Raw genomic sequence first — 15,738 nt, forward strand, 5'->3', positions numbered from 1 at the left:
TGCTTTACTATTAATGGTCGTTTTTTTCGGGTGAAAAAAACGCTTTACTATACATGGTCGTTATTTTTCGGATATACCATATACACGGTTGGTTTTTTTTCAGGCTAAAAACGCTTCACTATACATGGTCGTTCTTTCAGGTAAAAAACGCCTTACTATACATGCTTGTTTTTTTCGTGCTAAAATGCCTTACTATACATGGTTGTTTTTTTGGAGGTAAAAATGCCTTACTATATAAATGTTGGATTTTTTTTGGGGAGGGGCTAAAAAAGCCTTACTAAACATTGTATTTTTTTTTTTCAGGCTAAAAACGGCTTACTATACATGGTTGTTTTCGGACGAAAAATGTCTTACTATATATACATGGTCGCTTTTTAAGGTTTGTAACGCTGCATTGAATGTTTATGTCGTCCTAAAACTCAATATTCTGTAGGTCCTGCAATTTGAGTGAAAGTGACAAAAACCCCGGCACTGGAGTGGACACATTTTTGCACATCGTCTGTCAGTGAATGAGTTAAAACGGCAGCACACGAGTATGTCAATGAGGCTGCGCGTTCGATCCCCAACAACGAGACGAGAGCGACCACTCACGATGTAGAAGTCGACTTCGTACAGCGTGCATCCAAAGCCGGACCACTGCCGCGCGATGGCCAGGTAGGCGGCCATACTGTCTCTGCAGTTGGAACCCGCCAAGTCCCTCCAGCGCTCCAAAATGGCTCCCATGACGGCCGCCGCCTCCTCCTTGACGCGGCTGCGGAGTCGCAGGTCCTTCTCGACCTTGTGCTTATGCGCCGCCGCCGCGTGGCTCCACAGCGCCCCCGCCAGCAAGCCCGTGGGGAAACGCTGGGCGGCAGGGCGGCCCATCGGCGCCGCCACCTGGCAGGGTGGTAGCGCCTGGGTGACGAGGACGCGGGTTTCCAGCGTGCGGCTGGGGAAGAGTTGGTCCAGGGGTGGGCAGGGGGCATGCGTGCTGAAATCCCCCATGATTGCCTGAAGCCGGAGAGCCGCCAACGTCTGGAGGTCTTCCTCGGAGGCGGGTAGCTGGCCGCGGATCACCATTTCGTGGCACTGTGGGTCCCCAAAAAATTATCTTTAAGTCAAAATAAATACCTCAGCTTGCGAACGCTTTAGCTAAAGAACTTTTCGCCTCACGAACATTAAATTCGCGAGCATGTAGTCTTGGCTGACGAACTAGTTTTTGTCGGACGAACCAAACCACACAGCGCCACGGTGGCTGGTGGACTAGTTTTCGGAGCATGAACACCAAACCACACGGTCGAACAGCTCGACGGCTGCTGGCGGACTAGTTTTCCACACCCCCTTCTTTGAGTGCAGACGTAGTTTGTTATCGAGTGGAGTACTCTTCCTATTATGGGACTGAAAAAGACCCCACCACAGGCTAGTGTTAAGCCGAAGAAGACACAAAATAAAAATGACGGTCGAGCAGAAGGAGATCATCGAAAAACACGAATGAGGTTTGTGTGACTTCACGTCCCAGTACCAGTATGCTAAGTCGATCATTGCTACGTGTGGCTAAGGGTGTTTCTGTGTTATCAATGCAACGGTCTCAGGCAATAGAAGAGGTTGAGAAACTTCTGTTGATTTGGAGTAACGGAAAGCAACTAGCGGGGACAGCAACTTCACTTGGATATCATCACGGAGCAACTACATCAACGACCATAACAAAGGTAAATAAAACGACTGTATTATACAGTACAGTTTATTTCTTTAATTACAATACAATAGCACATTTATTATAATAAAATAAGGTACAGTAAAGTCTCGTTATATCGATATTCAAGGGAGTCCGAAAAATATCGATATAACAGGGACTATCGATATATCCGACCCTGTTCGCATGTAATTTTCCCCGTGCGTGCATAGAAATAGTATCGATATAACCGGGACTATCGATATATCCGATATCGATATAACGAGACTTTACTGTATATTTAGTGTAGTTTGAAGGCTTATTTAGTAGAAAATTATGTTTTATGGGGACCTAGGAACGGATTATTCTCTTTTTAATGGTTTCCAATGGGAAATTAATGTTTGGAATACACACTTTTCACCTGACACACTTTCTTGGAACCAATTAAGTTCGTGAGCTGAGGTATCACCGTATTGAACATTTTTTGGGACATACAGACACTCCCCTACTTACGAATGTCGTTGGCGTTACCTGCTCAAAGAGGAAAAGATACTCGATGCTGTCCACAGGAATGCTGTCAGCGTCCAGCAGGCAGTAAAGCTTGAAGCACAGTTTGCGCTGCCCTTTAGACTCGCATTCTTTGCCGGAGATGCTGCCCATAAATTCACAAACGGTCATCGTGAATATTCCATAAAATCGACTCAGAAATAACGGCGAAAAGATTTTGATGGCGTCTGACCTGGTGAGGATGTCTGCGATGAGCGAACCGCCCGACACGGGCTGTTCCCAGAGCGCCTTCTGTTCGTAGAGAGCAAACGTGTTCTTGCTGTCTTTCAGGCCGAGCCGCTGCTGCATCCTTAGCACCACCTTTAGGGAACACAACGTGGTTGTTTTGGGGCGTGGAGGGGGTTGTGTCAACAATTTTCAAGTCAGAAAGGATTGACCCATTGTCTACGTTGAAAATGGTACGTTCTTGTTGACAATGCAATGATTCGTGAAACATTTTTTAAGGACATACAGACACTCCCCTACTTACGAACATTCGAGTTACGAACAACAATTTTCAAGTCAGAGAGGATTGACCCATTGTCCACGTTGAAAATGGTACGTTCTTGTTGACAATGCAATTATTCATGAAACATTTTTTGGGACATACAGTCACTCCTCTACTTATGAACATTCGAGTTACGAACAAAGGTACATACGAAATGTTTTTTCGGAATATTTTAAAGTTTCATGCTACTGTATGCTGAGAACACAAGACCCACAATGGACACACAGAAAATCCGGGGTCAATCTGAGATGAACAAACAGCCTTCGGTACAAACCAATAAAGATTGCGTATACAAGTATTAAACATAATTACATAAACCTCCAACAAACTTATATAAGCCTATAACATACATCCCATACAAAATATAACAGTGAAGCAATTTACGAACTGACGAACGACCACTCTGAACGTATCTCGTTCGTCAGGTGGGGAGTGTCTGTACAAGCCTTAAACATACAGTACTTATATAAACCGTCAACATACAGTAAAGTCTCGTTATATCGATATTGGTTATAGCGATAGTACTGCTTATTACGATACTATTTCTATGAACGCAAGGAGAAAAATTTGCATGCCGCAGGATCGGATATATCGATAGTCCGGTTATATCGATATTTTTTCAGACTCCCGACAATATCGATATAACGAGACTTTACTGTACTTATATAAGCGTTAAACCTTCATTCCATACAAAATATAACACTGAAGCAACTTATGAACTAATCCACCTTACAAATGACCGCTCGAAATGTATCTCGTTCGTCAGGTGGGGAGCGTCTGTACAAGCCTTGAACATACTCATATAAACCTTCAACATACTTATATAAGCCTTAAACATACAATCCATACAAAATATCACACTGAAGCAACTTACGAACAAATTCACCTTACGAACGACCGCTCGGAACGTATCTCTTTGTTAAGTTGTGGAGCGTCTGTACTCAAAAGTGATTGTTTTGGACTTGCGACAGCAGCGTTGAGAGTATCTCACCAAAGTGCACGGTTTTAATTGGTGAGGAATGGTTATAAACAGCCTCGTAATATTCACCCTCTTCTGATTCTTGCCTGTTTTTACTTTGCCTTCACCTGCTTCTTTAGTTTGACAATCACGACGTGCTTTTATCGTTCAGAAAAGTCAAAAAGCCGGGAAAAAAAAACATTTCAAACCTCATTGGCGGTGGTATGAGAGCTGATATAGAGCTGGCAGCAGCCTTGACCAGGGTAGTGAACCGTGCACAGCATCTCCTGCCTGCTCATTAGCATCTGGATCTCCTCCCAGGACGGAACAGACTCACGACATTTGGTTTTCTCCAGAGCTTCGCTGATAAAGGACGCGTAGTTGTCCATCTCCGATTCGGGATTCTGGTTTTGGATTCTGCAAGCGATAGATGATGGCTTTAAATTTGCCCGCCAGTGCAGTTTATAATCGGCTAGAAACAATCTACAAAAAACATTCTGTGAAATAAAATGTGTATTTTTGTGGATGTGTACAATATAGACAATGGTTCCTTCCCGGTCTGTTGACACCATGTTGCTCACTTGAGCTGTCTAGCTATCTAGCTGGCTACATAGTTAGCTATCTAGCTGGCAACCTAGCTTGCTATCTTTTTCTTTGTTTTTTTTTTTAAATCGAGCTAGCTAAATGTAGCTTGCTAAATCGAGCTAGCTATATTGATCTAGCTAAATCAAGCTATCTAAAGGTTGGGTGTCTAAATGTTGGCTATTAGCTAGTTTTTATTTATCTGAGTTATTTCGGGTTGAGTGAACGATGGCGCGTGTGGCTGCCACTGCTTACCCACAAAAAAACGTATCCTGTGACTGTAAAGTGACCTTCAGAGTTTTGAAAGGCGCTTATAAATACAATGTATTATTATTATTATAGCTAATAGATATCAAGCTCGCTAGATAGCTTGACTTATCATCCACATAATTACACCCATCACGTCTATTTATACTCAATTAACCAAATATTTTTTTCCACGTGACCCCCAAGGAAAACATAAGCCACCTTGGCAGTAGTAACAAAAGCCAAATTGTTCAAAGTAACCCAACCCCCTTTGACGGTGCGACGCTACCACGTCAGCCCTTTTGAAGTTTTATTTTCTTTGCCCTGCCAAAATGACAAAATGTGAGAACATTTTTACACCTGCTCTCGGGGACATTAAAAAAAAAGACGCTTCAAAGTCACATTTGACTTTGGGTTGAGCGACACCAAACAGGAAAAGGTGTTTCCGCTGACCCGCCACTTCCTCCTGGCAAAGCGTCCGCGCCAGGCCCCCGGTGAGTGTGCCAGTGCGTGTGCGTGCATGCATGCAGCTGGGCAGAAGAAAGCTTTCCTTTGAGTATGGAAAGTGTGAAGTGGAATGAAAAATGGGATGAAGTGATGAGCTCAGTTTTGAGTAAACACTAAGCGGGGACGGAATATTGAAGAAAAAAAAATGGCCCCTCAAAAAATGATGCAATACCCCCCCCCAAAAACTGTGGACTTTTCTCTTATTTGTTTCGAAATGCCACGAAAATGTCAATTTGACTTTCTTGATTTTGACTGAACATGACGTTGCGGGCTTGGGTAATCAGGATTTTGGAAAAGTAATCAGGATTTTGATGTTGGTTTTTCACCAGGGTAAAAAAACATAATTTTAGATCATTTATATTATACAGTAAAGTCTCGTTATATCGATATTCAAGGGAGTCCGAAAAAATATCGATATAACCGGGACTATCGATATATCCGACCCTGTTTGCATGTAATTTTCTCTGTGCGTGCATAGAAATAGTATCGATATAACCGGGACTATCGATATATCCGATATCGATATAACGAGACTTTACTGTAATTATTTAATTTATAATATCACATTATTTGTCGATAAAAAGGTTTCTTCATCCGTCATCTGTACTTCTTTGAAGGTGTCGGACGTTTCGCTTCTTATCCAAGAAGCTTCGTCAGCAAACTAAATTCTTACCGGTAGTTTCGGCCCTATATATTCCCCTACTGTCCAGATATGGCGGTGCCGGACTCTGCTATGATTGGTCCCTGCTCTCAGGTTGGCGGGATAATAGAAGTAATCAGTGGAGCCGCAGGGATGAGTGCTCTGCTCTTACTAGCAATAATAGTAATAATAATAATAATAATAATAATAATAATAATAATAATAATACATTTCATTTGTAAACGCCTTTCAACAACTCTCAACAGCTAAAAAAGTATATGGGAACAAGTTTGAAAATACACCATTCATTGGGGGTGCGCCTTCTACTCCGGTGCGCCTTATACACCATTCCCGAATTTGAAAAGCATGACGTGGAGCACCATTCCTGAATTTGTTCGGGTTTTGGTTTTTTCTTGCGGGGGAAGGTGCAGATAAAGCACTGGTCAGACCTCTGGCACTGTTTTTCCCTTCCACGAGGGGGCAGCATTTGCCTTTTTTCCACGTTAGTCCTTTGTTACAGCTTCAGCTGTTGTTAAAGCGTTACATAAACCAATATGTATGTATTGCATCGTGGACAGCCGCACTGATTTCAAGCTCATATAACTCCAGACCCATATCATTTAGGAATATACTCTTAAACCCAATATTCTGTGTGTCCTGGAATTCGAGTGGCAAGAACAAAAACCTTGGCACTGGAGTGGACACATTTTTGCACATGGTCTGGTAGTGAATGAGTTAATATGACTTCATTCTTGCCAGGGAAAAACATAGAAACAAACAAACATGAATAAGAAGGGAAGAATGAGGTGACATGACGCAGAATTCACTAAAAAGAGGCGTCATAACCCTGCCACAGCGGTGGAAAATCGTCCCGCTGCTAAAATATAATTAGGAATGTTCCAATGAGGCGGTGGTATCCCCTCATAATTTCATTATTTTTATTTTTTGCTGCCACTTCTCTCTCCGCACATTCTCCGGGGGGCACTGCATCTTTATAGGGAGTGGGCGATGGATGTGGAAGCTTTTCAGGGCCACGTGCCCACCTTGAAGCTTGGCGCTGCCCAGCTACAGCTTTCCAAAGGGAGAAAAAGTGTGCAGAGGGGTGTCAAGTTACTAGACTATGATCGCTCCCGTCGATAAGGATAAGGGACGGAAAATGCAAAGGAGGGAGATTAAAGTGCTAATGGTGAAGATTAGCATGCGCCGCAGAAGGGCTAATTCAGAGCTGCAAATCCACCGACGACAATAGATACAATGGCGCTCTGAGACGCGTTTCAACTTTATTGATAGTTCAATGGCAGAGTGTAGACTGCAAGGTTAAAATATCTCATCAATCAGGCTCCACAAATAACCCGCACAAGCCATCTGGACAATTTGAAGAGAACATACAAGCGAGGGAACCAGCTATTAATGAAGTTTCTAGTTTGTCCGCCTGCATCTGTTGCTGTTGCCATATCACAACTTCGAACATAAGGTAACATAAAATGGCGCCCCCCCCTGTGTGGCTGCCTCCGCAGCAGCTCTTTCCCCTTTTCGGTCCTTTTCTGTTCTACTTTTTCATTTATTTACTTTTGTAAATTTCCCCATTGTGGGACGAATAAAGGTTTTCTGATTCTGATTCTAACATGTACAACCCAGAGCTCCTTGAGACAATTTATGCAAAAAGCTATCCATTCCATATAGCCATCACGGACCATCACAAAGGTAAATTTTTGAAAGGCGCTTAGAAATGAAATGTATTATTATTATTAAATAAAACGACTTTATTATACAGTACAGTTTATTTCTTAAATTACAATACCATAGCACATTTATTATGCATAAAATAAGGTATATTGTGTGTAGTTTAAATGCTTATTTAGTTAAAAGTTATGTTTTATGGCGACCTGGGAACGGATTATTCTCATTTTAATGGTTTCCTATGTGAAATTAATGTTTGGTATACACACTTTTCGCCTTAGACACACTTTCTGGGAACGGATTAAGTTCGTAAGGCAAGGTATCACTGTAGTTTGATTTGAATTTACCGTGAAGACAATCTGGTGCGAAACATCCATGGTTAACTGCTCAAAAATGCACCTGACGTATGTTATAAGGTTGATGTGTTACCTCTTGAGGTGGAATCGCAGATACTTGAGGACGCTAGCTCCGGGCAGGAAGGTGCAGCTCATGCAGGTGAGCAGCTGCCAGTAGCGCAGGTGGGCGGCGGTGTAGGGGGCAGGCGTGTGGCTGGTCTGCTTCACCAGCTGGCAGTAGACCTCGTCGCGCAGCGGGCGCAGGTCCAGGCAGGTCTGCAGAACGCCTTGGATGATGGGCACGGCATCGTGCGCCGACTCCAGCTGCTGCAGACCGTTGAAGAGCTTGACGGCCTCCTCGCATAATGAGCCGTAGCCTTTGCCGTGGTGGTCTGCGAACCGTTCGGATTACTTACAAGCAGGAACAATGTACAACCGTTTTTTTTTTGGAACATTAGGCTTTAAATGTTATACTGCTTGGAGGTGTGGTCGAATGACTTTGCTCAGGAAGGATGATTCTTGTTTTTATTGAATGTTGATTTATTGATTTTTGCTTTTTTTCACGGATCGTGAAAACTCATTGTTTACTTAGGAAGCCGGCTAGCTAGGTGGCTACCTGGATTCAGCAGGCAAGATATAGCATAGCAAGTTAGATTTAGCTAGCTCGATTTAGCTAGCTCGATTTAGCAAGCTCGATCGAGCAAGCTCGATTTAGGTAGGTCGATTTAACAAGCTACATTTAGCAAGCTACATTTAGCTTGCTCACTTTTCATTTAGCTAACTGGCTCGCTAGCTAGATTTAGCAATCTACATTTAGCAAGCTCAATTTAGCCAGCTTGATTTAGCTAGCTCAGTTTAGCAAGCTACATTTAACAAGCTACATTTAGCAAACTAAATTTAGCAAGCTACATTTAGCAAACTAAATTTAGCAAGCTCGATTTAGCAAGCTACATTTAGCAAGCTACAATTAACAAGCTACATCTAGCAAACTCGATTTAGCTCATTCGATTTAGCCAACTGGGTTTTGCTCGTTCAATTTAACTCTCAATTTCACTAGCTCGATTTCGCCAGCTCGATTTAGCTAGCTAGCTTCTCCCTAACGTATTTTTTTTGTGCCATGACTTAACTGTTCGGCAATATGATTTTCTGAGAGTCTCCAGTTGACTACAAAAAGTTCTAATATTGATCAATTGCTGTGTGTGTGTGTGTGCGCTCAAACCTCTTGACGCGCTTTCATGCTTCAGCGCGCTAGAAATAAACTTGACTTGAACTGGCGATTTTCAACAATCTTTTTAAGTGTTAAAAAAGTACAACCTCTGTCCAAATCCTTGATGAAACAAAATATGCTTACTTTCCCAATACTTTTTTTTTCCTTACCTCTCTCAAGTACCACAAAAAAAGCCAAAAAGATATGCGGATATCCATACAGAATTCTCATCAGGCAACACTATTGACACCATGATGTGTATATGGAAAAAGGCTTACATGTGTGCTCCAGGCTGCCGTAGGGGAAGGGCAGCAACGAGGCGTAAAGGGGCCCATGGGTGTACTTCAGGATGGGATTGTGCTGGTAGATGTGCTCCACCACCTCAGGGTTGAACTTGTTCTCCTGAAGGACAAAAAGTTACGAAGAAACTTCATATTGCTCCCCAGAGTGTGCAGCGGGTGATTGATTGCATCTGAGGCACGATTGGACCACAACTCCGGCAACTTTCAAAGCGCCGGCGAGGTCAAGTGACGACCGGGCAAACGGCCGCAGCACGATAGACATGTTATATTTTATCCGTCCGAGTCATCCAGGTCGACATGTTTGGGTCTTCCGTGGCCCAAGCGCCCGGACGCCTCGCAGCGGCAACAGATGGCTCGCACGCTATATAACCCGCCACCTGTTGCTGATTAGTAACGCCGCCGCTGCCGCTCTCTGGACTTTTCCACAGCCTCTCAAGCCTGCAGCCACCTTCTCGGTGGCCGGCTTCCAGACTAGTTTATTTACCCGTGGCCCGAGTTGACACATTCCTTCCGCGGCGTTTCGTGCATGCAGCCTTGTCTGTCTGAAGGGCACGGACGCTTTGAACGCGACGATTGTGGAATTTCACCAAAGAATCCGGTTGAATTCTGCTTCCACAATCGCCTTGGAGGTGTCGGATGAGGCATGATATGCTTGTCACATAAATATGTCCGTAATTTAAACTAATTATGCAAATAATACCATGCATGACAGCTCAGAGCAAACAAAAGGCGTTTTAAAAAAGAGAATGGTGGACGGTTGACGCAGCTCTCTTCCAATGAGGGGGGGGGGTTATGGAAAACTAGCATTTGGGTCTCTGGTGACCCCGCACAACCAAGAGAAAGCCTTTAGTTATTTGCATATTTAAAGGACACCCGACGCCTCCAGACAAGTTGTGTCCATAATTTGTAAAATCACTTCAAATGACTTCTACTGAGCGTATTTTACAAAGATTCCACGGCAATATAGCGATATTTTACGTTTTAAGACTCGCGCTGAATATTCAGGAAGTCTTGTTTTTGAGTTGATGACGATTCCCGAAGTGACATCATGTCAGGAACGCCCCAGACCGAGAAAGCGACACACAATGCATTTTGGCAATTGACCTTTGTTTGGTCTGAAAACAGCGTGTTGATCTGTGTTGATGTCAAAATTAGAAGGAAAACACTTAAATAACGCGATGGTGAATCATTGTGTGTTGCACCAAGACTACTATTTGATACTAGTTGACACAAATTCCCAGTAAACAAATCAGCCCAATTCCAACATAGCTTGGGCGCCATCTTGTGCATTTTCTGGGACGCTACATTGGAGTCCAGACACCTCAAAATGATACGAAAGGACTCCTTTAATCGATTGCAAACATTTATGCTTTCCTCTTCAGAACTATTTGAATCATATTCATAACTGGATGAGTAACAAGAACTTATCTTCTCCGAATCTGAAGCCATTGTTTTGATTCTAGAGCAAGGCAAGACGTGCTGGCGTGACGTCACGAACAAGGGGGCGGGACCTTCTGAAACTCGCCACCCCGAGGTCATTTTGAAGGAGTTTTGGGACATTTTAAGTCATTTTTATTGGTGTTTAGCATTTGACTAAAAATATCAGCCTGCGTGTTTTGGGTATTTTAGATGCTATAAAACGTTTTTCTGATCTCAGTTAGGAAACAAAAAAATGGTGTCGGTTGTCCTTTAAAAGTATAATACACTGAATTTTTCTCCCGCGACTTGATAGCTAAAGTGGCTAAAGAGCTGGTCGTCAAGGTAACAGCTGTTTCGCCCTGATATACTGGAATTTTACTGTCCCTTGTTAAGGTTGCTCACGACTAAAGGGCAAAAAGAAAAAAAAGAAGAATTTAACTAAATTCACTGCCAGACGATGTGCAAAATTGTGTCCACTCCAGTGCCAGGGTTTTTGTCATTTTCACTCAAATTGCAGGACCAACAGAATATTGAGTTTAAGGACTACATAAACATTCAATACAGCGTTAGAAACCTTTGACACTCTTCTTTCATCAGGAAAAAAAGTGTTAATTGCTAAGTTATATGGACCTGGAGGTATTTGAGCTTGAAATAGGGGCGGCTGTACAAAATATAATAGAATACATTGACTTATATACCGCTTTAACAACAACCGAATAATAATAATAATGATGATACTAATAATAATGATAATAATAATAATAATAGATAAATTGATAAATTACTAAATTACTAAATTAATAAAATCATACAATTATAAAATTATAACAACAACAATAATAATAATAATAATAATAATAAGAAGAAGAAGAAGAAGAAGAAGAATAGTCATCTATAAGCGCCTTTCAAAACTGTCAAGGTCACTTTACAGTCACAGGATGTTTTTTCTGTAACAAAGTGCTAACATGGACAAAAGGCAAATGCTGCCCCCTCGTGGAAGGGAAAAAACACTGCCAGAGGTCCGACCAGCGCTTTATCGGCACCCCCTGCAAGGAAAAACCAAAACCCGAAAAAAATTCTGGGAATGGCGCTCAACGTCACACTTTTCAATTCCCAAATACATTCGGAAATGGCAGCAAATAAGTTAAAACACAAAACAGATTTGGAAATGCGGGTGCGAGTTCCAACTTGTAAAGCCACCGGACAGATTAAGCATTTTAAGATGAGACACTCTTGATTACTCAAACAAGAAGCGAAAGTGAGCAGAAATGCTGTACAGGTCTGAGACGAGACGAGACCAAGTGACCGCCTGTTCCATGAGATTCCACTGAGCTGTTCTCTCTAGCAACCCTGCTTCTAAAAATAACCTTCATCAGACCACCTTAGTCTGGTTTGTTCACGCCGTGACTCAGCAACCCCAAACAATAACTTTTATCTCCCAAGTTCCGCCTCGCCATTTGAGTTGCAGAGGAATACAATGACATCATCAAACTTTGAACTTCACAGGCCCTTTGGGTGGTTTCCATAGCAATCGAGCACAGGCGGGGTGCGGGGGGTTGACCATACCTCTATATCCTGGATCAGGAGTTGGGTGGGAGTCTCTACTGGCGCTTTGGTGTCAATGATTTTCTGGATGGCGCAGGCCCAGTGCACGGCCTCGTTGAAGTGTTTAGTATACAGCCTGTAGCAGTGCTTGCGTCCGTACACCGTAATGCTCCAGTAGCCTTGAAGTACAACACAGAAACATGACATTATATCACCAGCGATCTATCAGCACTCTTGGAATTACACCACGCCAAATCAAACAGCGGAATTGGGTCACAAAAACGTTCCAAAGTCTACTTTGTAGAAAACCAGAGTTTCTTGTATGAGCAACTTTGAGCTGCCAGGGCTCTTATCGGGCCTTCTTGCTACGTGACTTGGCAAGCGTGTTCTCCGATTCGTGATATCCCAACACCCTAAAATGATGAGGTTGAACAGCTTGGCGTGACTGACACTTTTGAAATTCGCTTGAAGGGTGCCAAAAAAAGGCAATCTCATGACAGGGAGTTAGTCGAGAACAAAAGGGTGTCAAAGTCATTTTTTGCCCGCGGGCCACATTGTAGTTATGATTTCCTCTCAAGGGCTGTTCTGAATTTGAGGAAGCTGTTGGAATGTTTCACCCCTCTCCACATATCACATACAGAGTGCACAACAAATTAATGAAGGACTAATTTTCGAATCTGAAGTCAAGAATAATGACTGTTATTGTGGTTTAGATACGACTATACGACTATTTGAAATTTGGGTTCGGACTTTAGCAAGCATCATGGAACTTGACATGCTTGATTTGCTTTTGCGGGCCGAATAAAATGAAGTGGTGGGACAGATGTGGCCCCCGGGCCACAACTTTGACACCTGTGATTTACGTCTGTGTAGGCTCTCAGTCTATGAAAATGTTTCTTCAGCCGTCATCTGTACAGTGACACCTTGGCTTATGAACTTAATTGGTTCCCGGACAGAGTGTACAAGGCGAAAAGGGTTAATGAGGAGTACTGAACAGGAACTACATTCTGAAATTGTCACGTTCTGCAAGGTGGTGATGGCGGGTTCGGATCCCAAAAAGCAGGCAGCAGGGAGCAGGAGGTTGTTTGACAAATTGTATTAAAATAAAGTCAGCAGGAACAAAATGTAAAACATCAAAATGATCTGAATGGAAAAAATACAAAGTAGCAAAAGAAGACCAAAAGTAAAAGTCCGCCAAGGTTAAACAAACACGTACACAATGCATGCTGCAACCAAGCAGCAAACAAACAATGAATCGGCACCAGATGATCGTGCCAGGTGTCCTTTTAAGTGTCATTGATTTTAACGACCAGCACCTGCGAGGCTGCCGGCAGGGCTGACGTCGCTACCCGCTGGTCGCCAATCTGATCGGGACGACCAGCACCTGTGCAGGTGCAGGCGGGGCCGACAGCGCCCCCCGTTGGTCGCCAACCAGATCATGACAGAAATATTGAGGAGGAAGTACACGTTTTCAATTCTAGAATCAGGAACAAAATGTTTGACAGTAGTTAAATGGAAGTCATTACAACGCCAGGAGAAAGCCACACTCCCCACCAAGAAAAATCCCCATCATGCACACAATGAGGTAGTCCAAAATATTTGCCACTGGACCGGGGTAGGCTGAGTAGTAAAAATCCCAAAATATTGACAATCGTCTCATCCAGACATGGTTTCCTGGTGTCCTAAAAAGTGTTTAGTTTCATTCAGAGAAGGAACCGAGATGCCTGACTGATGACTGAAAAGATTCTAAACAAACCTTTGACCACATTTTGGACTGAGCAGTGCTGGGGCTTCCCACAAAGACTCACAATTACAGTGCGTGTGGAAAGCACAAAAGGGGAACCGCAAGACATCACATATATCTGAAAACATGCAAAACATTCCACTCGGAATCTCTGAAAGAGACAATGTCACAAAACGCCCAGAGGGATATGACCACTGCAGACATGAAACCACTACAGAGATGTCACGCTTAAGTCGGCCATATGTCAGCCTTGCTCTGTAGTCGTGTGTGAGTGTGTGTGTGTGACTCTCACCCGTCTCCTTGAAGGTCAGCTTGTCTGGCCAGATGACAGAGCAGAGGCTGGTGAGTACCAGCGTCCCCAGTCGCCGGGCTCCCTTTTCCGGGCCGCTGTAGTAGTCCAGCGAGTCCTGGTTTAGCACAAACCAGAAGCGCCGCTGCTTGATCCAGTTACTTCTCACTTCGCGTAGTAGCCAACCTTCCAAGAAAAAAAATAAAATGACATTTGGATTAGGAACTATGGTGATAGAGGATAGCTGAAATGCTAATATGCTAATATCTTTTTTGTTGCGAATACAGTATATAGCAAAATGGCCTTGAAAGTAGTGAAAACGCAGAGATGCTAAGATTCAGGTTTTGCTTTTTCGTTGACCTTGATCTACAATTTCCAACAAGAATTGATAACCACGCAATAAGAACTTTACTGAATCCTGTTAACAGCCTATTTTGTATGTATTTATGTATTTATGAAGGTATTTATTTATTTGTTAATTTTTTGATGTATGTATGCGTTTTATGTATGTTCATTTATTTATTCGATGACTTCTTTTTTTGTTTATTTACCCAGTTTTTATTTATTCAATCTCTATTTATTTATATATTTACTTTTAATTCATATATTTACTTTTAATTCATTTATTTACTTTTAATTCATTTATTCATTATTTACTTGTTATTTATTTACTGACTTATTATTTATTTATTTATTTATTTACTTATTATTTATTTATTTACTTACTTATTATTTATTTACTTGGGATTTATTTGCCCACTTACTATGTATTTACATATGTATTTACTTACTTATTATGTATTTATATATGTATGTATTTATATATGTATGTATGTATTTATGTATTTATTTTTCATTTATTTGTCATTTATTTTTCATTTATTTGTTAATTTATTCATTCATTTATTTGTTCATTTATTCATGTATTCATTCGTTTATTCATTCATTTAGAATACAGTAAAGTCTCGTTATATCGATACTCAAGGGAGTCAGAAAAAATATCGATATAACCGGGACTATCGATATATCCGACTCTGTTTGCATGTAATTTTCTCCGTGCGTGCATAGAAATAGTATCGATATAACCGGGACTGTCGATATATCCGATATCGATATAACGAGACTTTACTGTATTTCAAATTATAGTAGCAGGCACATTATTCTGTCACCGATGGATAAATGAAGTAAGATACATTATTTGGAGTGAATGAGTAATGTTTTGGATCAATACAGTGGAATTGGATAGCGTCCTGGGCAGTTGACGGCAGATAACACATGGCCCAGGATTTTTACTCACTACCACAGTTCGAGATAACTAAATCATGTGAAGAGTCAGCAAAATGGCATCAAACTGACAATAATGCACAAACAATACACATGAATTTTAATGGTGCTTATTCTAAATGGTAGAAGTGTACGCTCAGCTGGATGCTAATGGCCACTCATTTACTTTGGGCCAAAACCAAAACGTTGTTCTTATTTGACTTTACACCACATTCTGGCAGCTATGTTATCAGGGAATTTCTAAGAAAAACTACCCTCTTTCCGAATGTTCCGGCCAACAGGTAGCCTTGTCCTG

General features: G+C 42.1%; 1 protein-coding gene across 1 annotated transcript in view; it reads right to left on the reverse strand.

Annotated features, from left to right (window-relative positions):
• The window catches only part of plekhh3 (pleckstrin homology, MyTH4 and FERM domain containing H3), a 41,612-nt gene that overhangs the window by 2,965 nt on the left and 22,909 nt on the right, over positions 1-15,738 (reverse strand). The window contains exons 4-11 of the mRNA XM_089019152.1: positions 14,163-14,345; positions 12,148-12,305; positions 9,139-9,262; positions 7,748-8,045; positions 3,873-4,080; positions 2,391-2,518; positions 2,183-2,303; positions 592-1,068 (exon numbers count right to left, since the gene is read on the reverse strand). Of these exons, the coding sequence (XP_088875278.1) occupies positions 592-1,068; positions 2,183-2,303; positions 2,391-2,518; positions 3,873-4,080; positions 7,748-8,045; positions 9,139-9,262; positions 12,148-12,305; positions 14,163-14,345 (1,697 nt within the window). The remainder of the gene's footprint in view (positions 1-591; positions 1,069-2,182; positions 2,304-2,390; positions 2,519-3,872; positions 4,081-7,747; positions 8,046-9,138; positions 9,263-12,147; positions 12,306-14,162; positions 14,346-15,738) is intronic.

This window comes from Hippocampus bargibanti, linkage group LG17 (assembly GCF_051943395.1).
Source record: "Hippocampus bargibanti isolate YZ-2025 linkage group LG17, ASM5194339v1, whole genome shotgun sequence".
Taxonomy (NCBI): Eukaryota; Metazoa; Chordata; class Actinopteri; order Syngnathiformes; family Syngnathidae; genus Hippocampus; species Hippocampus bargibanti.